The sequence below is a fragment of the Phocoena phocoena genome, chromosome 2 (assembly GCF_963924675.1).
Source record: "Phocoena phocoena chromosome 2, mPhoPho1.1, whole genome shotgun sequence".
Taxonomy (NCBI): domain Eukaryota; kingdom Metazoa; phylum Chordata; class Mammalia; order Artiodactyla; family Phocoenidae; genus Phocoena; species Phocoena phocoena.
This window is the reverse complement of record NC_089220.1, coordinates 66,766,036-66,791,651: the sequence shown is the minus strand read 5'-3', so window position 1 is coordinate 66,791,651 and position 25,616 is coordinate 66,766,036. Positions and strand designations below refer to the sequence as shown.

At 35.9% G+C, this 25,616-nt stretch overlaps 1 protein-coding gene across 1 annotated transcript in view; it reads right to left on the bottom strand.

Moving 5' to 3' along the window:
- The window catches only part of HEATR5A (HEAT repeat containing 5A), a 91,441-nt gene that overhangs the window by 43,078 nt on the left and 22,747 nt on the right, over positions 1-25,616 (bottom strand). Inside the window, exons 11-15 of the mRNA XM_065871438.1 lie at positions 23,114-23,266; positions 21,974-22,073; positions 10,200-10,309; positions 5,559-5,722; positions 5,161-5,336 (exon numbers count right to left, since the gene is read on the bottom strand). Of these exons, the coding sequence (XP_065727510.1) occupies positions 5,161-5,336; positions 5,559-5,722; positions 10,200-10,309; positions 21,974-22,073; positions 23,114-23,266 (703 nt within the window). The remainder of the gene's footprint in view (positions 1-5,160; positions 5,337-5,558; positions 5,723-10,199; positions 10,310-21,973; positions 22,074-23,113; positions 23,267-25,616) is intronic.

The window sequence follows — 25,616 nt, the reverse complement described above, 5'->3', positions numbered from 1 at the left end:
TCTTTATGGTAGGCATAGACCTTATAATTGATCTCCATCTCTCTAGTATCTGGGTTTGTCATGTAGTCAGCAGTCAAATGTGCTTGTTGAACAATATAAAGGACAGCTGCACCCAGTGAGTGAAAACAGGGCATGACTGGCTGAAGATGGCACATGGGTATACTTTTACTCAACTCTAACGTACTTGCAATAGTATCTCTGAGCCTGTAACTAAATCTCTATCACTCTGATGAGGCCACAAGACCCAAATACAGTTTTGTTCCAAATGACAATTCTGTTATCAAAACAGAATAGATATGGGTATTGTGCTTTAAAAAACCCAGCTGTGGAAGAAGTCAGAAAAAAGGGAAGGTGTGAAGTTACATGTGTATGACTTGAGGAAAGCAATATACATAAAATCAACTCAGAGAATATAATAAACATGGTGGATCACTAAAAATTTGGGGAAAACCCACGGTAACTCTAAGTAGTCTATTTAGTTAAATATTTATTTCCTTATTTCAAGGTTAATTCTGTTCATCATAATAAACCTGAAAAACTCAGAAAAACACAGGAAAGAATAATAAAATTCACCCATAATCCCACCATCTGGAAAGAGCCACTATTAACATTTGGCATCTTTGTTTTAGTCTCTCACCGGTCCCGTTTCCACCCCACGTATATGGATATCATTTTTAGAAAACTGGGATCACAGTGTATACACTTTATTAGTAACTCTTTTTCATTTCCCTAAACATTAATCCCATCTTATTAATTACTGCATTGAAATAATTTTTTTTCTCTTCGCCTCCTGTGATATTTCTTTTTTATTTTAATTGAAGTATAGTTGATGTACAATATTATTTGTTACAGGTGTACAATATAGTGATTCACAATTTTTAAAGGTTATACTTTATAGTTATCTAAAAATATTGGCTATATTCCGAGTTGTACAGTATATCCGTGTAGCTTATTTTTTACGTAATAGTTGGTACCTTTAATTCCCTCCCCCTATATTGCCCCTCCCACTTCCCTCTCCCCACAGGTAACCACTAGATGGTTCTCTGTATCTGTGAGTCTGCTTTTTTGTTATATTCACTAGTTCATTGTATTTTTAGATTCCACATGTACTGAAATACTTTTAAATAGCTATTAGTATTATATAATCTGGTAATACAATACCTTATTTACCCAGTTCCCTAGTTTGGGACATTTAGGCCATTTCTAATTTTTATTATAAATAACATGATTAATGTATCATATAAAAGTTTTTTCTGCCTATTTTCCAAGATTATATTTAAGTCATTATGTTTCAAGAATACATTTATGCCCAAATTGCCTGCAGGAAGAAAAATTAAGGATAACCATATGGTTATTAGCCTTATGAATTTAAAACCTAAAACATCATTATTAGATCACATCCTAGTCACCTGCTATAATGGAACTGTGTCATGTTGAAAGCAGTAAAAATACTTAAGGTTAGAGCTTGAGAATTTTGTTACATTATAATAAAACCTGACCTGTACTATTTTCTTGCCCACATTCATGGGCCAAAGATTGTAAATGAGACTACCAGAGCCCAAAATATTTTTCTCCACCCTTTACCCCCACATTCTGACAGAGATCACAACAAAACATTCTGAATCTTCAGGAAGATGGAGATGACCAGTTTTCAGTAATACTGAATTGGTATTCCTAAGTAGTATCAATTATAACATATAATTATTAGTTCAGAATGAAATTAGATATTAAAAGTTTTGAGTCTGGATGAAATAAAAACACATAGGTAACTGAGTAAACAGCAAAGGCATAAAATTTGAAAATGCTGATTTACCTTACTTATATTTTCAGAGAGGGCGTATAATGGTGAAAATTTTCACTACAGAGAACTATAACTATCCTTTCCCTCTCTCTTCATCAACTCACAATCTACATTATTTTATAGCATTTTTAGCAGTGGTTCTCAAACCTGGCTGTACACCAGAATCATCTAAGGAGTTTTTAAAAATTTCAGTGCCCAATGTAGTATGCATACCATTACTATTAAGTCAGAATCTACGTTTTAAAAAGTTGTCCCAATGATTGCAATGTACAGTCAAGGGTGAAACAATCTTCAGGTGAATTAAGTAATTCATTCTTTGCAACTAGGTGCAAAATATATTGAAAAGTAACCATAAACAACACATACACAAGATCAGTAATAACTTCTTCTCTGTGTAGAATATCTTGATATTCCAGAACTTTAAACATTTTAGTGCTTTAAAATTATCGATGCGAACTTCTCTTATTTTTAGAATCCTACAGTCAAAATAAAGATAATTAGGGACTTCCCTGGTGGCACAGTGTTAAGAATCTGCCTGCCAGTGCAGGGGACACGGGTCTGAGCCCTGGTCCGGGAAGATCCCACATGCTGCAGAGCAACTAAGCCCGTGTGCCACAACTACCGAGCCCGTGTACAACTACCAAGCCTGCACTCTAGAGCCCGCGAGCCACAACTACTGAGCCTGTGTGCCGCAACTACTGAAGCCGGCATGCCTAGAGCCTGTGCTCCGCAACAAGAGGAGCCACCAAAATGAGAAGCCCGCGCACCACAACGAAAGGTAGGCCCTGCTCGTCGCAACTAGAGAAAGCTCACGTGCAGAATGAAGACCCAATGCAGCCAAAAACAAATAAATAAATAAATTTAATAAAAAATAATCAACTGATTTAAAGACAGTTTAATTTCTAATTACATAAATAAAATATGAAAAACCTATTTCTAAATCTTAGGACAACATCATGTTAACTACAAGAGTTTCTTTTAAACTGTTTAAACATGAAGATAACCACGATAACAAAATGCTTTAAAATATTCACTTGTTGTTGAATACAGGTACTTTGATTAAGATATTTCTTCTCTAGAAATGCAAATCTATGGCCCAAAGAAGAAAGGTCTGCCATTTTAAACAAGTATCATACCTAGGATAACAGGAAATTAGAAACTTAACTTTCCTATCTATGTTTCTCTGTGGTGCTCTAAGGGCACCCATTGGAGACTGCTGATAGTTGCTGAATCTGGGATCCTGCCAGACAACTTCCTTTAAAATTCTCCAAACCACTGCCTACTATTTTTATTCAGTTAGAATCCAAACAGAATGTTTTGCTTTCACCAGGTCTCAACTTTTTTATTAAAACAAACAAAACCTCTCCTCCCTTGAATATTCATTCTATATATTATTTTCATCCAGGTGGGATAAAAAGGAATTTGGCACGTTTTAAAGTTTATTAAACTTTAAACAACAGAAATAAGAAACTATTTTCTTGAGACTATAATTAGGCAATAAATCTGGGAGAAATAAAAAAAAAGAAAACCAAAAAAACCCCCCACGTTCTTTAGGAGAGTAATAAAATCAATTTTTTAAAAGGAAAGCTTCTAAGAAGTATACTTTTCTTTTTCACTTCTTATCTGAGACCTATCAAAAAGAGTTTAGTGGAGTCATTTAAAAACATGCTTAATTTAAATCTTTTGCCCACAAGGCTACCTCTGTTCCATCTACTGTAGTTACTGCTGTATTAATCCAAATTAATTATTTTAAACTAACTGTATGCACTAGATAATAGTACAGTTACAGACTAGTACAAATCTCATCCTCTCCATCAATTCTTCTTTGAAAATTCTAGTTCACTGTGATTCTCCTCTCATCTTTTAGTGCTACAGCATTCATTTATAACCTAGTCATATATTGTCTTAAAATACAACCCAAACTTTACAGTTACAGTATACACAGTGAACTATAGGCTACAAATTTCAAATCATCTCTTGAAATTAATCTCAAAATATACATGTAACATATAATACTGAGTAAATACTATCAATACTATCATTTTAAATGAAGATATGAAGCTATTAAAAATCAACATAAATGTTATTCATTTTTCTATCCACTGAAAGTAAACTATCCAAAAGCCTGTTTCAGAAATGTGTTGCTGACAAGACTCAAATATTTTTTGAGAGTCTTCATCAGAGACCAAGGTAACCTCCTTACCTAATTGGTATTCTCTGGAAGACAACAGATAAAATGATATAAAAGCTATGAGCTAGTCAAATGCGTGTTGCTTGTCTAGCATGAAAGAGACAGAGAATGAATGGGAATGAATGAGGATAGTTAATAATTTACAAACTGTTAACCAGCACAGCCCATGGGAGAGATTCACTTCCCACATAGTGTCTCAGATAGAAATTTCCTGGATACTAGCTATCAGAAGTGTTTTTTGATCCCCAAGAAAGTTATTATCCTGTTATTAAGAAACTCATTCTCAATGAGAAATCATTAGAAGCTTTTTTTTTTTCTTAATTTTATTTATTTTTGGCCGTGTTGGGTCTTCGTTGCTGCACGCGGGCTTTCTCTAGTTGAGGAGAGCAGGGGCTACTCTTCATTGTGGTGAGTGGGCTTCTCATTGCGGTGGCTTCTCTTGCTGCAGAGCACGGGCTCTCGGTGTGCGGGCTTCAGTAGTTGCAGCACGCAGGTTCAGTAGTTGTGGTGCACGGGCTTAGTTGCTCCGTGGCACGTGGGATCTTCCCGGACCAGGGATTGAACCCGTGTCCCCTGCATTGGCAGGCGGATTCTTAACCACTGAGCCACCATGGAAGTCCCAGAAGCCTTTGATTTTTAAAAACCAAAGTTCATTTTGAGTGAAGTGAATCCACCAAATTGAAGACTAATCTGTTTTAATCTAATTTTTGAAATCTACTAAAATGAAGACTAATCCCTGGATCTATGATGGCTTGATAAGGCCTCCAAGGTAAGAAAGCCTACGAGACCTTGTGTAAGCAGAAAACCAGTGTTTTACTTTGTAACAATAGCTCATAAATCACTGTTCTTGTGACACTGAGTTTTTCATTTGTATTTTCAGCTAGATAAGAAGCTAATGTGGGAAAAGCATTGCATCCACAATAGTGCCTAGCAGTTTTCAGTTTAATCTCATCATTGACTTAATTACTTCTTATTAAATATTAGCCAGGTGAATGAACAAGAGCCTTTAATCTTACCTTCACCTGTCATCTATAAGAAATCTTTGATATTAATGAGAACTTCTGACAACATCATTCTTACCCACCGGTTCTCTATTATGCATTCATTGAACCAATTACCAATCCTGAAATGTTATTTCAGGATAAGTGAACTACTGAAGATGGTTTACCTTTGAGCTTCTCCCACATGAGCACATACAACTCCAAAGAGCTTGACTGCAGAGCTAATAACTGATAGTGTTGGAGGTAAGGGCTTAGGCACCGAATCTCCCTCTACATCTTTCTCGTAAATAGAATAAGGGTCATATTCGAGACTTCCACAAGCAATACCATTACCAAGCAGGAGCTAAAAGAAAAAAAAATTACATATAAGGTTTTAAAACCACTGTTCAGGACTTCCCTGGAGGTCCAGTGGTTGGGACTCTATACTCCCACTGCAGGGGGCACGGGTTTGATCCCTGGTCAGGGAACTAGGATCCCACATGCCACAAGTCGTGCCCCAAAATAAAAATAAAACCACTGTTTACAGATTGAATCAACCCAAAGAGTTATTGAAAAATGACCATACCTGTTCTTCAATAAATCTATGGTCAGTATCTTGTAGCAAAGGACTTAATATTAGAAGATCATCCTGATGACAGAGGCGTGGAAGTAAAAATGTGGATGCTGCCACCTGTATATCAGGGGCAGTCAAGTCAGCAGCCAGCTCTCTGAGGACAGCACAAAGGTATCCTGTTGAATCAGAGAAAAAGGGCAATTAGCAATTTAGTAATAGCAGTTAACTGGTCCAAGAATGGGGTTAAAAAAGCCCAGGCTGAACTTTAATCTACATATCAGCTAACTTTAATCTATCACAGCCAAAGCTAATATATCTCCTCCTTGAGGATGTCCTACCGATGAATGGCTCAACCATGTGTTGCTGGTCACAAGGATAAGAACAGACATCTCAAAGTATGTGTGTATGTATACTTTGTGATACTGAATAAATACTACACCCATTTTATTTAAATGACATAAAGCATAAAAACAGAATGAAAAAAGAGGAATAGATACAAAGGCAGAAAAAGAAGGCATAATAGTATGACACCCTAACAGCCCACCACCCCAGCGTATGACTGTCACTCATCCTAATCAGCTGGATTAACCTCATTCACCTATACTCCCAATCTACTGTCTCACCACTCCCCATATTATTTTGAAGCAATCCCTGGAAAGCATATCATTTCATCTACAAATATTTCATCGTGTATCACTAGACTTGAGGACATTTTAAACAATCTCATTATCACAATTTCGTGTTTTAAAAATCACTAAACAGGGACTTCCCTAGGGGTCCACAGTGCTTAAGACTCCGCACTCCCAATGCAGGGGGCCTGGGTTCGATCCCTGGTCAGGAAACTAGATCCCACATCCCACAACTAAGAGCCCACATGCTGCGACAAAGATCCCACATGCCGCAATGAAGACCCTGTGCAGCCAAATAAATACAATGAATTAAATAAATAAATAAAAATCACTAAACATCAAATACACATTCAGTGCTCAAATTGTCCATTGCTTCATTAATGCCTGTTTTTGTTTGCTTTTTATGTTTGAATCCAGACCTAAGTGAAGTATACATGTTGTAGCTACCTGATATATCTTAAGTCTCTTTCAATCTCAAGTTCTCCCCTCAACTTTTATTGCCCGTAATTTATTTGAAGAAATAAGATTATTTGTTCTATAGAAGTTTTTATAGATTATAGCCCCCAAGGTAATTTAATTTGTTCCTTTAATGTCTGCATTTTTTTGTAACTTGGAACCTGGATCTAGGGAGGATTCATCTTTTTTTTTTGGTTTGTTTGTAGTTTGGGTGCCAACCTAGTTCATAGGCAGCACTGAGATTTTCCTTGAGACATGAGACAACGTATGGCTGTCTCTTTTATATATACGGTTGGAAAAACTGGTCCAATTATCACACTGACCTAAGTTACCATTTCAAAGATATTTATCCTACTTTCTGATGGATTCGCAATAGAAAATTTTATCCACCTAGAACATAAATGACTTTTGCTAGCTTGTAACTTAAGTACTTTAGGAAAGTGTAAAAATCATCTTGGAGAAACATTCACTTTTGGTTTTAAGCAACACCACCAGAACGAAATGAAGACTTGACTGAGTCTACTTATTAGAAGTGACAGGATGAGTTAGGAAGGGCTCACCTCCCATTATTTTCTGTATTATTAGTAGTGGTAAGAGTAGTAACAACAAATATTTATTGAGGATGTAATATGTGTCAGTAAATGTCCTAAAAGCTTTACATATAGTTTTCATAACCACCTCAGGAGGTCCAGTTAGTACTGTTATTTTATTAGGTAAGGAAACAGGAACAGAGAGTCTGTTAATTGCCCAAGGTCACACAGCAGTTACATGGCAGAGTTTGACTGAAACACAGGCAGTCCAGGCTTCAGAACTTAAGCTTTTAACTATCATGCTCATTCATACATTCAAACTGTGTTTAATATAATATACAAAGATGTTATTATATATAACCCTCCCTTCAAGAAGATAGAAGAGTTTCCCTGGTGGCGCAGTGGTTAAGAATCCACCTGCCAATGCAGGGGACATGGGTTTGATCCCTGGCCCGGGAAGATCCCACATGCCACGGAGCAACTAAGCCCATGCACCACAACTACTGAGCCTGCACTCTAGAGCCCACGTGCCACAACAACTGAAGCCTGTGCTTAGTAGTTCAGGCGTAGAGCCTGTGCTCTGCAACAAGAGAAGCCACCAAAATGAGAAGCCTGAGCACCACAACAAAGAGTAGCCCCTGCTCGCCGCAACTAGAGAAAGCCCGCGCACAGCAACAAAGACCCAACGCAGCCAAAAATAAAAACAAACAAATAAATAAATTCATATATATAAAAAAAGAAGATATAAGATACTGGACACACACATGTTAACTATAAAATGAAGGTAGGAAGTACTAAGTTTCATAGAGGATGAAAAGAGAACTGCTGAGGTTAGAGAAAGGAGAGGTTACACAGGAATTGGGGACAGCAGACAGGGATAATAAAAACTTAATGAAGCAGACGAGAGTTGCTTAAAGGAATGTCTGTTAGTTTAATTACCAGTATACGATACTCAGAAAAATAATTTTGTTGGTAGTACAATACGCAAGGTATGTTTGGTACTACAGCTAAATGTGACAACAGTGGTAAATCTCCATTTCTCATTTAAAGTGACTGCTGGCCTAACTGTCCCTGAACAAAGTACTCAAAGATGATTCAATTTTAAAATGCAAATATGCCTTTGCTGTAGAAATACATCACTTTCTGATGCTAATGAGGAGCAATTTTCAGTGTAGAGAAAATTAAAATACTTGAAAGGAGATCCATAACAAAACTAAGACAGGAAATAAAAATTAAGAACCCAATTTTCTTTTTTTTTTTTGAGGTACGCGGGCCTCTCACTGTTATGGCCTCTCCCGTTGTGGAGCAACAGGCTCTGGACGCGCAGGCTCAGCGGCCATGGCTCACGGGCCCAGCCACTCCACGGCATGTGGGATCTTCCTGGACCAGGGCACGAACTTGTGTCCCCTGCAACGGCAGGCGGACCCTCAACCACTGCGCCACCAGGGAAGCCCTAGATTTTCTTTTTTCAACAAGTTAGTTCATAGTAATTCCTGACTTCATTTCCCAGTGAACACTCCGGAACTGATTTTAAATCTATACACTAGTATATTAATTATTCCTTTAAGACTTCTGATTGCATTCCCAAACTCCAATTCTGAGAAAATAGTACAAGACTTTTGTTTTTCTCTTTAAGTCCTTCAAGGGCAGACTTATATTATCATTTATCAGAAGATACACTGTGGATTTTAAGTTGATCTCCTAATATTCCTATATGTTTAATGAAGACTTCAAAAAATCAATTTTTTCGTCTGTTGTTTGAGACAGACCTATCACTAAGCTTTGTCTATTTATTCTCTACTAGGTTACTTATAAATGGATTGGCAGCACAGCATGAAACAGATCTATGTTATCTTGATTCTGCTATTTACTGGATACATAAACTTGAGTTGGTTTTTGTAACCTCTTTGTGCCTTTATCTGTCAAGTGAGGAAAATGTAACTAGCTCACTGTATTATCTTAAGATAAATGGGGTAATATAAACAATTTCTAGTATACCACCTGGCATACAGAAATGACTCTTGATAGTTTCTGAGAAAGGGCAATGTACAGTGTATCCACTTTTTTTCCAGAGAAGTAAATACAAAATTCTTATTTTATATCAAATATTTTGCTAGGTACATTTGTGAACCAGGAAGAGAGGTGGTAGGAATAATATCACTCACATAATGATAAAGGCCAAGACAGAAGTTATAAGTTAGTATCAATATTTTGAACTACTGTGGTATATATTATATTGCATTTATTTGCAGAATAAAGATATAAAACAATAAAAGCAGTATTTTTACAAGAAATAGATTTAAAGAAACATTGACTTAATATGGTTGGTTGAAAATGATAAAAATTTTTTAAAAACTAGATGCTCCCATTAGAGACAACTTTCAGCTTTCACCTCTTAAAACAAGCATCTTAAGTTATTCAGTAGTAGTAGCAATGTATTTTCTTAAAACTGTATTTTAAATTTACAAGAAAAGTTTTAGAACTAATTGTAAAATAGGGGCAAGTTTATTTTACCAAATGCAGTATTCTAGTATTCCAAAGCCATCCTGGGCCTAATAAAAGCAAATCCTACATTATAAACTTAATAAAATCAATTATACCTTGGTATACTGTTCAAAATTAAACTTTTATCTGGGCAGAGTTAAGAATGGAATAGTGGAAGGAAACGTATACAACAGATAACCACTCTAGAAGGAAACTAGGAGTGGCCAAATTTCTAATAGATTTGAATTATATATTCTGCAGAAAGCCCTGGAGTAGAATCAAGACCAATCTTTGTGACTCATTCTCTCCCACACAGTGAAACTAGGGACTTTTTCTCAGAAGAGAGAACACTGCAAGAAATGGAGAAGTAGTTTTTTTTTTTTAATGTATTTTATTTACTACAAAATCGTGAACACATGGGTTAAGACTGAACTCCCTAAACCTCCTAGAAACAAAGCACTAAATAACTGCCATATAATTCATTTGTTCAGGTATTACTTTCCAGGCACTGTGTTAGCCACAAACAGTAAAACACTTTGGTGTAAGGCACATACCTTCATAGGTCTCAGGAGGTAATAAAATCAACAATTCATAAAGCCTCTGTCTATAAACTACTGATGGTGTTTTCAAAGGACTTCCGTATGTTTTTAGTATTGAAGAAAGCCTTAAAGTAAAAGAAAAAACACATCTTAAGTGTGTACGTTATACAACAACGTATAAATATTCAACATGTTGACATATAAAGCAGCTATATATAATTAGTGAACATTAGCACTGCTTTTATTATTTTTTATAATGTGTGACTTTAAGTTAAATGAGGAATTATAAGCATCACACATGGAAACTATTTTGCTATCTTTTCTACACACTTCATAAAACTATATATTCAGCTACGATTTCTAAGGCTGTATCTTATCTAGAAGCTGCAACTCTTACTAAACTCCAAAATTTACAACACTGCATTTGTGAAAAATAAAATCTATTACATAGAAAAGGAACAGGCCAAAGAAACAAACAAATTGAAGACACAAATACCTAGAGAAAAATCCAAGTGTCTGTTAGAAACTTGATCTGGAATGTGATCACCAAATAAAAATGAATCATCAAAATACACAAAATCATAAAACAAATTCTCTTTTAATAAAGCACAAGCTAAGCCAATGTTTCCCTAAAAGTTCCAGTCATGAAATCTCTTAACACTTCCCGTCTTCACTCTCTTCTTTCATGTTCATGTACTTTTTTTTAATCTTCTATTCATTCTCACTACTGGTATTAAGACATCATTTTACTGATATTCATTCAACTAACAAATATTTATTAAAGGATTACTACTCTTTGCCAAGGTACCATGTTATCAACTGGTGTACAGTTTTCATCCCCTGTAGCAATACACAAATTCAATGGAATTACTTTTGTTGTGCCACTGGAATAAATCCACTATGCTGTCATGGAATGAGGTTTCCAGGTACTCTAAGAAATTCTGGCAATGTTTATTCATTTGTATTTTCTAGAAAAATACCGCTTGCTTTTACTCGTTTCTAGATGAAAAGAAGAGTTATCTTTGACTTGTCATTTTATTAAAAAAGAAAAACTTGGTTCCATTTTTTATCTTTCAGGTTAGTAAACAACATTTATAAAACCTGGGTAGAAGGTTTTTAGTTATGAAAGTTAAGAATAAATCCACTGTAATTTTGTACTTCTCTAAAACAAGATTGGAAGAATTACAGCTGACATATGAAAACTATTTAAATCATATTGACAAGACATTAAGAAATTACAAATTATATCCTTAAAAATCCTGCAACATTCATTTAGTTTAAATACAACAGAATTTAGTTCAGTGGGTTGTTTGCATGCGTGTGTTTTAAGAAAATAAGATGTATACAACAAAATTAGAACTCAGGAAAGCATTCCTAGGGGTTTCTGCTTCTATAAGTAGGGCAGATTAGAGTCTCTGAAGGGCCTTCCTCTATAAATACACTTAGATCCTGGATAAAAGATAATTAGCATTGCTAGACTTGAAGAAAGGGACTTTTCCAAGGCTTAACTCCCACCCCACCAAACAAACAAACATAAAATGCATGAAACAAAACATGAGCTAAAATCAGAGTGGGAACACCAATACCAATACCAACAAAAGAACTTCAATTGAGCTTGTGCCCCTGGCAAGGTAGTGTTGATAAATGGGATCTCCTGAAGGTAGTTTAAATGGTCCCAGGTCCTGGCAGAGGCAAAGGCCTATTGAATTAAACCCAGCTGAAGAGAAAATTAGTGAACTGGAAGAGACAGCAGAATAAATCACCCAGAAAACAGCAGAAAGAAAAGGAAAAAATATATATATTAGAAAAAGATTAAGAGACATGGAAGACAATACAAAAAGACTGAAAATGTGTTTAATCACAGTTCCGGAAGGAAAGTTTAACAAGAACGGAAAACAGGCAATATTTAAAGAGATAACAGCCACTCTTCCAGAACTCCTGAAAGACATGAATCCAACAAAATATACAGCAAATTGGATAAAGAAATTCACAAACTGCCAGTTTAAAGCAGAAATTGTGAGATTCAATTTTTAAGAACTCCAATTATATGCAGCTTATGATACACCTAAAAACACAGTGACGTGGAAAAAGACATACCACACATATGATACTGTAAACATTAGACTTTAATCAAAAAGTATTACTAAGGACGAAGAGAGTTATTGTATAATGATAAAAGATTCAACTCATCGGGAAGATATAATTACTTTCTCAAAATATGAAAAAAGAAACATAAAACTTTGGAGAAAAACTGATAAGCCCAGTATCACAGTGGAGGAGTTTTAACACATCACTCAATTATTGATAGGTTAAACAAAGAAAAGGTTAGTGAAAATAGACGGAACAATGTGACTAAAAGAACATTTGTATAGAGCAAGTCTCAACAAATTTAAAAGGACAAGTAACATACAGATCATATTGACTAAGTACAATGCAATTACGTTAACAATCAGTAACAAAACTGCAAGCTAAAAACTGTTGCATACATTCAGAAACTTAAAAACATACTTCTGAACAACTTCAAAGAAATTATAATGAAATTTTAAAACACATAAAATGGAAAAAATAGAAATAATAATTTCAATACTTGTAGAATTCAGCAACTGGATCCTTACAGGGAAAACTATGGCCTTAGCTTATATTAAAAGAATTAAAAGAAATTCAGTGAGCTAAGCATTCAAATTAAGCTGTCAGAAGAAGAACAAGAATTTAAGAAAATGGGAATAATAACAAGCAATAATTAATGAAATAGAAAACAAGTTCAAGTTTCGTTCACAATGGCGGAGTAGAAGAACGAGCGCTCACTCCCTCTTGTGAGAGCACCGGAATCACATCTGGACCCAGGGGGAAGGAGCAGTGACCCCATAGGAGACTGAACCAGACCTACCTGCTAGCGTTGGAGGGTCCCCGCAGAGGCAGGGGGTGGCTGTGGCTCACTGAGGGGACAAGGACACTGGCAGCAGAAGTTCTGGGAAGTACTCCTTGGCATGAGGCCTCCCAGAGTCCGCCATAAGCCCTAGCAAAGAGCATGTAGCCTCCAGTGCTCGGTCACCTCAGGCCAAACAACCAACAGGGAGGGAACGCAGTCCCACCCATCAGCAGACAAGCGGATTAAAGTTTTACTGAGCTCTACCCACCACCAGTTCCTCCGGATCAGGAAGCTTGCACAAGCCTCTTAGACAGGCTCATCCACCAGAGGGCAGAGAGCAGAAGGAAGAAGAACTACAATACTGCAGCCTGTGGGATGAAAACCACATTCACAGAAAGACAGACAAAATGAAAAGGCAGAGGACTATGTACCAGATGAAGGAACAAGATAAAACCCCAGAAATACAAATAAATGACGTGGAGATAGGCAACCTTCCAGAAAAAGAATTCAGAATAATGATAGTGAAGATGATCCAGGACCTCGGAAAAAGAACAGAGGCAAAGATCAAGAAGATGCAAGAAAGGTTTAACAAACACCTAGAAGAATTAAAGAACAAACAAGCAAAGATAAACAATACAATAAATGAAATGAAAAATACATGAGAAGAAATCAATAGCAGAATAACTGAAGCAGAAGAAAGGATAAGTGACCTGGAAGACAGAATGGTGGAATTCACTGCCATGGAACAGAATAAAGAAAAAAGAATGACAAGAAGTGAAGACAGGCTAAGAGACCTCTGCGACAAGATTAAAAACACCAACATTCACATTATAGGGGTCCCAGAAGAAGAAGACAGAGAGAAAGGACCCGAGAAAATATTTGAAGAGATTAAACTTCGCCAACATGGGAATGGAAATAGCCACCCAAGGCCAGGAAGCACAGAGAGTCCCATACAGGACAAACCCAAGGAGAAACATGCCGAAACACATAGTAATCAAATTGACAAAAATTAAAGACAAAGAAAAATTACTAAAAGCAACAAGGGAAAAATGACAAATAACATACAAGGGAACTCCCATAAGGTTAACAGCTGATTTCTCAGCAGAAACTCTACAAGCCAGAAGGGAGTGGCATGGTATATTAAAAGTGATGTAAGGGAAGGACCTAAAACCAAGATTACTCTACCCGGCAAGGATCTCATTCAGATTAAACAGAGAAATCAAAAGGTTTACAGACAAGCAAAAGCTAAGAGAATTCAGCACCACCAAACCAGCTCTACAACAAATGCGAAAGGAACTTCTCTAAGTGGGAAACACAAGAGAAGAAAAGGACCTACAAAAACAAACCCAAAACAATTAAGAAAATGGTAATAGGAACATACATATCAATAATTACCTTAAATATGAATGGATTAAATGCCCCAACCAAAAGACATAGGCTTGCTGAATGGATACAAAAACAAGAGCCATATATATGCTGTATACAAGAGACCCACTTCACACCTAGGGACACATACAGACTGAAAGTGAGAGGACTGAAAAAGATATTCCATGCAAATGGAAATCAAATGAAAGCTGGAGTAGCAATATTCATCTCAGATAAAATAGACTTAAAAATAATGTTACAAGAGACAAGGAAGGACACTACATAATGATCAAGCAATCAATTTAAGAAGAAGACATAACAATTATAAATATATATGCACCCAGGGGCTTCCCTGGTGGTGCGGTGGTTAAGAATCTTCCTGCCAATGCAGGGAACATGGGTTTGAGCCCTGGTCTGGAAAGATCGCACATGCCACAGAGCAACTAAGCCAGTGTGCCACAACTACTGAGCCTGCGCTCTAGAGCCCGTGAGCCACAGCTACTGAAGCCCACATGCTTAGAGCCCATGCTCCGCAACAAGAGAAGCCACTGTAATGAGAAGTCCGCACACCACAATGAAGAGTAGCCCCTGCTCGCCACAACTAAAGCCTGTGCGCAGGTATAAAGACCCAATGCAGCCAGAAATAAAAGAAATTAATTAAAAATAAGTAAATAAATATGCACCCAACACAGGAGCACATCACTACATAAGGCAAATGATAACAGCTATAAAACAGGAAATCAGCAGTAACACAATAATAGAGGGGGATGTTAACACCTCACTTACACCAACAGACAGGTCATCCAGACATAAAATTAATAAGAAACACAACCTTTAAATGACACAACAGACCAGACAGATTTAACTAACATTTATAGGACATTCCATCTAAAAATAGAGCAGATTACACTTTCTTCTCAAGTGCACATGGAACATTCTTCAGGACAGATCAAATGCTGGGTCACAAATCAAGCCTCAGTAAATTTAAGAAAATTGAAATCATATCAAGTATCCTTTCTAACCACAATGCTATGAGATTAGAAATAAATTACAGGGAAAAAAACCATAAAACACAAACACACAAAGGCTAAACAATATGTTACTAAATAACCAAGAGATCACTGATGAAATCAAAGAGGACATCAAAAAATACCTAGAGACAAAAGACAACGAAAACATGATGATCCAAAACTTATGTGATACAGCAAAAGCAGTTCTAAGAGGGAATTTTATAGCAGTACAATCCTACCTCAAGCAACAAGATAAATCTCAAATAACAATCTAACCTTACACCTAAAGGAACTAGAGAAAGAACAAACAAAACGCTAAGTTAGTAGAAGGGAAGAAATCATAAATATCAGAGCAGAAATAAATGAAATACAAAGAAAACAATAGCAAAGATCAATAAAATTAAAAGTTGTTTTTTTGAGAAGATAAACAAAATTGATAAACCTTTAGCCAGACTCATCAAGAAAAAGAAGGAGAAGACTCAAATCAACAGAATTAGAAATGAAAGAGGAGAAGTTACAATGAACACTGCAGAAATACAAAGCATCCTAAGAGACTACTACAAGCAACTCTTTGCCAATAAAATGGACAACCTGGAAGAAATGGATAAATTCACAGAAAGGTATAACCTTCCAAGACCGAACCAGGAAGAAATAGAAAATATGAACAGACCGATCACAAGGAATGAAGTTGAAACTGTGATTAAAAATCATCCAACAAACAAAAGTCCAGGACCAGATGGCTTCACAGGTGAATTCTATCAAACATTTAGAGAAAATCTCATACCCATCATTCTCAAACTCTTCCAAAAAATTGTAGAGGAGGGAACACTCCTAAAGTCATTCTACGAGGCCACCATCACCCTGATACCAAAACCAGACAGAGATACTACAAAAAAAGAAAATTACAGACCAATATCACTGATGAATATAGATGCAAAAATCCTCAATAAAATACTAGCAAACAGAATCCAACAACACATTAAAAGGATTATACACCATGACCAAGTGGGATTGATCCTGGGATGCAAGGATTATTCAATATATGCAAATCAATCAATGTGATACACCATATTAACAAATTGAAGAATAAATACCATACGATCATCTCAATAGATGCAGAAAAAGCTTTTGACAAAATTCAACAGCCATTTATGGTAAAAAAAACTCTCCAGAAAGTGGGCAGAGGGAACCTACCTCAACACAATAATGGCCTTATATGACAAACCCAAAGCGAACATTGTTCTCAGTGGTGAAAAAATGAAAGCATTTCCTCTAAGATCACGAACAAGACAAAGATGTTCACTCTCACCACTATTATTGAACATAGCCTTGGAAGTTTTAGCCATGGCAATCAGAGAAGAAAAAGAAATAAAAGGAATCCAAATTGGAAAAGAAGAAGTAAAACTGTCAGTGTTTGCAGATGACATGATACTATACATAGAAAATCCTAAAAATGCCACCAGAAAACTACTAGAGCTAGTCAATTAATTTGGTAACGTAACAGGATGCAAAACTGATGCACAGAAATCTCTTGCATTCCTATACACTAATAACAGAAAATCAGAAACAGAAATCAAGGAAACACTCCCATTCACAACTGCAACAAAAAGAATAAAATACCTAGGAATAAACCTACCTAAACAGGCAGAAGACCTGTATGCGGAAAACTGTAAGACACTGATGAAAGAAATCGAAGATGATACAAACAGATGGAGAGATATACCATGTTTGTGGACTGGAAGAATCAATACTGCGAAAACGACTATACTACCCAAAGCAATCTACAGATTCAATGCAATCTTTATATTACCAATGGCATTTTTTACAGAACTAGAACATAAAATCTGTATGGAGACACAAAAGATCCCAAATAGCCAAAGCAAATTTGAGGGAAAAAAACAGAGCTGGAGGAATCAGACTCACTGACTTCAGACTATACTACAAAGCTACAGAAATCAAGACAATGTGGTGTTGGCACAAAAACAGAATTATAGATAATTGGAACAGGATAGAAAGCCCAGAGATAAACCCACGCACCTATGGTCAACTAATCTATGACAAAGGAGGCAAGGATATATAATGGAGAAAAGACCGTCTCTTCAATAAGTGGTGCTGGGAAAACTGGACAGCTACATGTAAAAGAATGAAATTAGAACACTCCCTAACACCACACACAAAAATAGACTCAAAATGGATTGAAGACCTAAATGTGAGATCGGACACTATAAAACTCTTAGAGGAAAACATAGGAAGAATACTCTTTGACATAAATCACAGCAAGATCTTTTTTGACCCACCGTCTAGAATAATGGAAATAAAAACAAAAATAAACAAATGGGACCTAATTAAATTTAAAAGCTTTTGTACAGCAAAGGAAACTATAAACAAGAGGAAAAGACAACCCTTAGAATGGGAGAAAATATTTGCAAACGAAACAATGGACAAAGGATTAACCTCCAAAATATATAAAAGCTCATGCAGCTCAATATGAAAAAAACAAACAACCCAATCAAAAAATGGGTAGAAAACCGAAATGGACATTTCTCCAAAGAAGACATACAGAATGGCCAAGAGGCACATCACTAATTATTAGAGAAATGCAAATCAAAACTACAATGAGTTATCACCTCACACCAGTCAGAATGGCCATCATCAAAAAACCTACAAACAATAAATGCTGGAGACGGTGTGGAGAAAAGGGAACCCTCTTGTACCATTGGTGGGAATGTAAATTGATATAGCCACTATGGAGAACAGTATGGAGGTTCCTTAAAAAACTAAAAATAGAATTACCATATGACCCAGAAATCCTACTACTGGGCATATACCCAGAGAAAACCATAATTCAAAAAGACACATGCAGCCCAGTGTTCATTGCAGCACTATTTACAATAGCCAGGTCATGGAGCAACCTAAATGCCCATTGACAGATGAATGGATAAAGAAGATGTGGTATATATATACAATGGAATATCAGCCATAAAAAGGAACGAAATTGGGTCATTTATAGAGACGTGGATGGACCTAGAGACTGTCATGCAGAGTGAAGCAAGTCAGAAAGAGAAAAACAAATATCGTATATTAACGCATGTATGCAGAATCTAGAAAAATGGTACTGATGAACCGGTTTGCAAGGCAGAAATAGAGACACAGATGTAGAGAACAAATATATCAGCAAAAGGGTGGAAAGCCGGGGGTGGGGGGTGTTGGTGGGATGAATTGGGAGATTGGGATTGACATATATACAGTAATATATATAAAATGGATGACTAATAAAACCTGCTGTATAAAAAAATAAAATTAAATTAAAAAAAAACAAGTTCAACGTAAGCAAAGTTATTCTTTGTACAGGTTAATAAAACAGTTAAACCTCTCATGAGATGGATCAGGAAAAACAAAAGAGAAGGCATACTGAAAACTAATCAGGAATGGATGAAGGGACATTATAGATATAGCAGAGATTAAGATGATAAGAGAACATTAAGAAAAATTTCATGCCAAAAAATGTGAAGATGAAGATGCAATGGCAAAATTCCTGGAAAAAATCTAACAGACAAGCAAAACAAACCTGCAAACCAGACCTCAAATAGTTAAAGCAATTAAGGAAATGAAATATGTAGTTAAAAAAAATTTTCCCACAAAGAAAACAGCCGGTCCAGACTGTTTTACAGACAGGTAGTTTCATGTGACACATTATTCCAATCTCCTAAAAGCTCCTCCACAGAACTTGATGAAACATTCACCTACCTCACTCCATGAGGCTAGTATAACTGATGAAAATCTGAGGAGGGCATCCAAGAAAGAAAATTATAGGGCAGCCTCACTGATGAATGTATGTGGAGAAATCCAAACATAAGCAAACCAAATCCATAAGTTTACAAAAAAAGATAATTAGTTCCAAGCTCAGTTTATCCCAAGAATGCAACCAAGTAAAAAATTAGTCAATAAAATTTTTTACATTAAAGTTTCAGATTAAACCACTTTATAAAACATCAAAACTCATTCACGATAAAAAACCAAACCAAACAAACAAAAAACCAAACCAAAACAAAATGTGGATAACTATGAAGAGGATACTTTCTTAATCTGATAAAGAGCATCTACTAAAAAGCCTGTATCGAGCGTCATTCTTATTCGTGAAACATGAGAAACATTCCCTTTAACAAGCCACTTCTCTTCAGTTTTAAGTGGTAGTCATCTAGTTAGCACGTTAAGAGGAGAGAGAGAATACAAATGAATATATGAGTAAATATCATGAAGGGAGAAATCCTAAAGAATCTACAAACAAATGCTTGATATAGGAAAATTTAGCAAGGTGGCTGGATATAAGATCAATTACATTTTTTAATACAATAGCAATAAAGACATTATACACACACATACACACACTCCCACATACTTATTTAATAACTGCAAAGAAAAATATGAAGTATTCTAGCTAGGAATAGATTTTTTAAAGACATTAAGACTTTTACATAGAAAAAATTTTATACTTTGTAAACAACCTCAACAACATGTTTATGGGTATTACAGAAATACCAATTATCTTCAAGTTTACCTATAGATTCAATTTAACGCTAATTAAAACTTCAACGAGACAATCAATTGCCAAAAAGGGCCAAATTATGCCTAAAGATGAATAAGGCCAAAAACTTTATTCTGACACTAAAATTTATTATAAAGACAATGTGGTATGGGCACAGAAATGGGCGAACACACAAATGGAATACAACAGAGAGCACAGAAACAGACCATGTCTATATGGCAATATAATACACAACAAAGGTGAATGGCAGTCACCAGAGAGAGGAAGCTTGGATTTCTTTAGTAAAGTATGGGACAATCTGTTATCCATATTAAAAAAGAAAATGAAATTGGAACCCTACCTCACTACAAACATAAAAATAAATTCCAGATAGATTAATGACTTAAATGTGAAGGACAAAAACCTTAAACATTTTAGAGAGAAATAAAAGAAAGTATCTTTATAACCCTGAAGAAAGATTTTTTAAATCAAAAGACAGAAAGTACTAAGCAAGAAGTAAAAGATTGATAAATTTGACATTTAAATTAAGAATGTCTGTGGGGCCTGGGTTCAGTCCCTGGTCGGAAAACTAGGATCCTGTAAGCCGTATGGCACAGCCAAAAAAAAAATAGGTAAAGATATGCATGAATTGGGATTTCACAGAAGGGGAAATAGTGAGGAACAATAAACATATAGAATGGCACTTAAAGCATCAGGAACCAGATATATAAGGTAAGATCATAACAAGATACCAATTTACACCTACTGCATTAACCAGAGTTAATGTCTGAGTAAGTGTTGGTGAAGAAGTGGACTGAAGGGTACTCCCATATACTATTGATATATATATGCAAAAACTTTGGAAAATAGTTTGGATATTTCATTGACAGGAGGGTAAACTGCTGTACATGCACACAATTAAATATTATACAGCAACCAAAAAGAATGAACAAGCTGACACACAGAGGAAGTTTAGAAATATCATGTTGAGTAAAACAAGCAAGTCTCAGAAACACTATGATACCATTTGCCTGATCAAAACCAAACAAAACTAAACAAGGTACTGTTTAGGGAAACATGTATATGTGATACACTTTTTAAAAATGCAAGAGAATGACAACTTTAAAATTCAGGATAGTGATTACCTCTAAACTAAGGCAGAAAGAACGGTAGTAGAGAGGAGCACACATATAACTTCAATAGTATCAGTGTTCTTGTCCAGGGATAGCTAAATCTGGCCCATTGCCTGTTTTTGTAAATAAAGTTTTACTGGAACACATTCATTCATTTACAGATTAGCTATGATTGCTTTTAAGCTACAGCAGAATTGAGTAGGTACAAAAGAGACTGTCCGGGCCAAAAAGCCTAAAATACTTACCCTCTGGCCCTTTACAGCAAACCTTCATTAACCTCTGTGCTAGTTGTGCTGAATACACAGGTTTTCACTTTATTATGACACTTCATAAGCCATAATCTTAACTGTATTTTTCTGTATACATAAAATGTCATATCATTAAATACTTGTTGGAAAGACTTTCTCTAAACTGTACATTTTATTAACTGGGAAATTATAAGTGACCAGGACATAAATTGGATTTTTTTTAAAATGTAAGTCAAATGTATGAAAATATAAACAACAAAAACCTGAAACTGTTAACAAGTATCTGGTTCTTAAGAACACAGAATAGCACTAACAAACCAATCAAACGCATACCTGAAAAGGTTAACAGGCTTAATATTTAATTTCTTGGTTAAATCTGACTGTATGGAAGATACATTATCCACCAAATAACTTTCCTTCCCTTTTAATATGTACTTTTCTTTCAAGATCCTAGCCTAAAAAAAAAAAAAAAAAAAAAAAAATCACATAACTAAATGTTTGCCTTCCTCTGCAAATGGAAAATCATTCACCAATCACAGAAACCTGGCATTATTAAGGTACTTAATAAGATACTACATAACTAGAGGGTAACTGATTGCTATTAAAAATTTTTATCAAGTCTAAATAGCGGATCCTTACAGAGTTAGCAAATCCACAGCGCAAGGAAGTGGTGGAAGAAGATGCTGAATTACTTCCTCAGTAAGGAGATCACCACAGTGGGAAACAAAGCTCTTGATAGCTGAAAAATACAACAGACTTTTACTTAGCACAGTGTAATGAACCATGAAGAAAGCATTCAATTATGGTAAGGCATTTGTATTTTTGTTAGAGGAATAAAGAAATGTGCTAAAATCGAAAAAATTCTTGAAACTCTAGTAAAATAAAAGGAAACTAGTGTCTTCTACCTCCAAACTAAAAAAACCAAACCAAAACAACAACCAAAAACAACCCAAACTTCCTAGAATTACTAAAAGAGACCAACAACCAAATTAACAAAATGTTGCTTTCCTGGGATTTTACTCAGCCCTTGAGCTCAGAAGTAGCAGCTTAGACCCTCAAGTTTGCCAGTTCTACACTAGTTCTAAAGAACCAAGGCTGACTTTTAAGTCAGCATGTTAGGTTTTATAGATGTTACCTGAAACACGCAAGTTTTTATTAGGTTTTATAGATGTTACCTGAAACACACAAGTTTTTATAAGGAGTTATTTCATATGTAGAATAAAGTGAATATTTAAAAGTTCAGTTTCAAGGAAACACTGATTTTGGTTTTGTTTGTTTATTCATGGCATTTTTACTCCTAAAAATGATGGTTTTTAAGAAAACGTGCTTCAAAAAAAAAAATCAGTGCTTCCATGTCTTTTCAGGGAACCCACAGCTCCTTAAGCTCAGATTTTCATGGTGGATGCTATTTTTTAATGGTCTATGTGTTGTAAAAGGGTATAACTTTCACATATAAAAAACTAAATGGAAACCATACTTAGTCAATGCTAATTAAATTCAACCCTAGAGGAATGAATGCCTACGTAACACATAACAATCTTAACATTTCTCAACTGATCGCATTATAATAAAACATGCATCCTAAGGATAAGGACATGTAAATTTGGTTTATTACATCATACTTCTGTTATAGTCACCAACTAATCAATTATGTTCAATAAAAAAAATCCCCAGAAGCAGATTTTTCCCCCCAACTTAAATAAAACATACAAGTATATGTAAAGTTAAAGGATGGAAAAAGCCAGAGGAAAAGGAGAGAAAAGACTAAACTCAACCTACCACAGAGAGCACCAGCTCGTCCTTCCAAGGTTACCTGCCATGTAAATGAATCTCCTCGGCTCTTTTCTGTTCCTAGATCTTTCGGAGACACTGGAAAGACACACTTCCACAACAGCAGAACTCGAGCAAGGTGATGATTGACAAACGCAGGACCTGTAATTTATTCAACTTGTCACTTGTAAAGGAACCCAAAGTGGTTATTCTTTAAAACCCTTCCCTCTTAAAGTAAACATATTTTAATCTACTACTGCTGGATTACTTTTGTCCCTCTAGTTCCAATGAATGTACTACTGATCAATGACTATCTGAAGGTACTAGAGTACAGAGAGGAAAAACAAGGAACTAACAGTAAAGTCTGGGCTCTGGTGTCCTCTCTCCTACTACTGCTGTGACCTCTTTGAGCCTCAATTTCTTTTAACCGTAAAATGAAGCCAGAACTACCTGCACTGCTTATCTCCAAAGGTTTGTCCAGATCCAAACAACAGAGTGTACTTTAAAGTAGCCTGAAAAACTAATGTGCTACGTAAACGCCAGGTACTACTGTTCGTAAGAAATAACATTGTATCCTGAAAGTAATTCTAACTTTTGATAGCAACTTTGTTCCAGGCCAAAAATCAGATGTGATACGTCTAAATGGAACTTTTTTTTTTTTTAATATTTCAAAGCAACATTTAAGAACTGAATACACAAACCCAGTAATGAAAGGCAATATACTGTACAATGACAGCTTTTTATAGTTGTCCTTTGGTACCTGTGGGGGATAGGTTCTAGGACCAGCCCCACCCCCGCCGCCAGATACCAAAATCTAAGGATACTTAAGTCCCTTATATAAAGTGGCATAGTACAATCTGTCCTCTATATCCGTGGATTTGGAACCCACGGATACAGAGAGCTAACTGTAAGTATTTGATAGCATGCAGCATTATCAGTTAAGAAAACAGAACTACGACATATAAAAACCCAAACGCACAGCTTCTGTCCCCACGTAATATTGTTTAAAATTCTGGGGTTACCTTAAAATTCTCCTGTGAGTACTCCCTACTTCTTATTTCCATGTTCTGCTGACTGCATGCTTTTCTTCGGCAGTATGGCAGCACAGCATAGAACTGTACTGGGCTCTGAGGGAGACCACCTAGGTTAACATCCTGGCTCCATCCACTTACTAGCTATTTCAACTTGGATAAGTCACTTAATCTTTTTGTGCCTCAATTTCCTACCTATAAGTGGGGATAACAACAGTATGTACCTCAGGTGACAGTTTCTGAGGCTTATATGAGTTTATATAGAACAGTGCTCCACCCATGATAAGCATTTATATATCTGACATTATGTAGTTACCATTCAAAACTTGTCTTATTTGCATATGAAGAGGTGAGAGCATAATGGCAAAATGAAAGGGCAACAGCAAGCCAATCATTATTTTTTTTAAGCATGCAATTTAGTACATTAACAAAATAATTTCTTCATTTTTCTCCTGACTTGCTTTTTAGGAAGAGGCCCTAGGCTAATCCCTACAGCAAAATAAACCTAATTCACTCCTTGCTCACTACTTTCTTTGATGAAGTAGTACTAAAAACATCCCATAGAATTGGGATAAAATAAGGAAATTGGAGTAAGGCAATTAAGCGTAAGTGACTGTAAGAGGTTTCACATGCACACACAGGCATACTCATATAATGGGCTGTGGAAATAGAGAAAATTCTGAATGCAAAATTTAGTCAGATACCAAAAAACAAAGTAAGGATGAAGTCACTGGGAATACCCACAGTTGACAAAAGTTCCATATATATTTGCCACTGTACCCTTAAGATACCTCTCTAACTCAGGAGTGAACAGTGTAGCATCACGTCCCAGAGAGGTAACAAGATAATTTATTTCAGAAACATATGTAAACTAAGTTACTAAAAATGTTTGTAGTAATTACAAAGTTAAAAAAATAAACAAGGGCTTCCCTGGTGGCGCAGTGGTTGAGAGACCGCCTGCCGATGCAGGGGACACGGGTTCGTGCCCCGGTCCGGGAAGATCCCACATGCCGCAGAGCGGCTGGGCCCGTGAGCCATGGCCGCTGAGCCTGCGCATCCGGAGCCTGTGCTCCGCAATGGGAGAGGCCGCAACAGTGAGAGGCCCGCGTACTGCCAAAAAAAAAAAATAAATAAACAAGAGTAAGTTCATTCACACCAAGAATAATGTTGGATCTAACAAAAACCAAACACACATTGTAGATACCTGCAAGTGAATCAAAGGTGTTGTATGTGGCATCAGATAAATTGGGAAGTATAGCAAAAAGGGGTTAAAAATGTTGGAGTTCACATTTGAGGAACGGACTTAAATGTGGTCTATGAGTTTACATTAGTTCAGAACAGTGAATTTTTTAAAAATAATAATGAAAATTGTAAATGGTGAAGGAAATGCTGAAAATGCAAAACAGGTGTTAAAACTGCCAGGGAAAAATTAATAAAGCACTCAGACCGTCATCTAAATCCATTTCCCACAAAATATAATC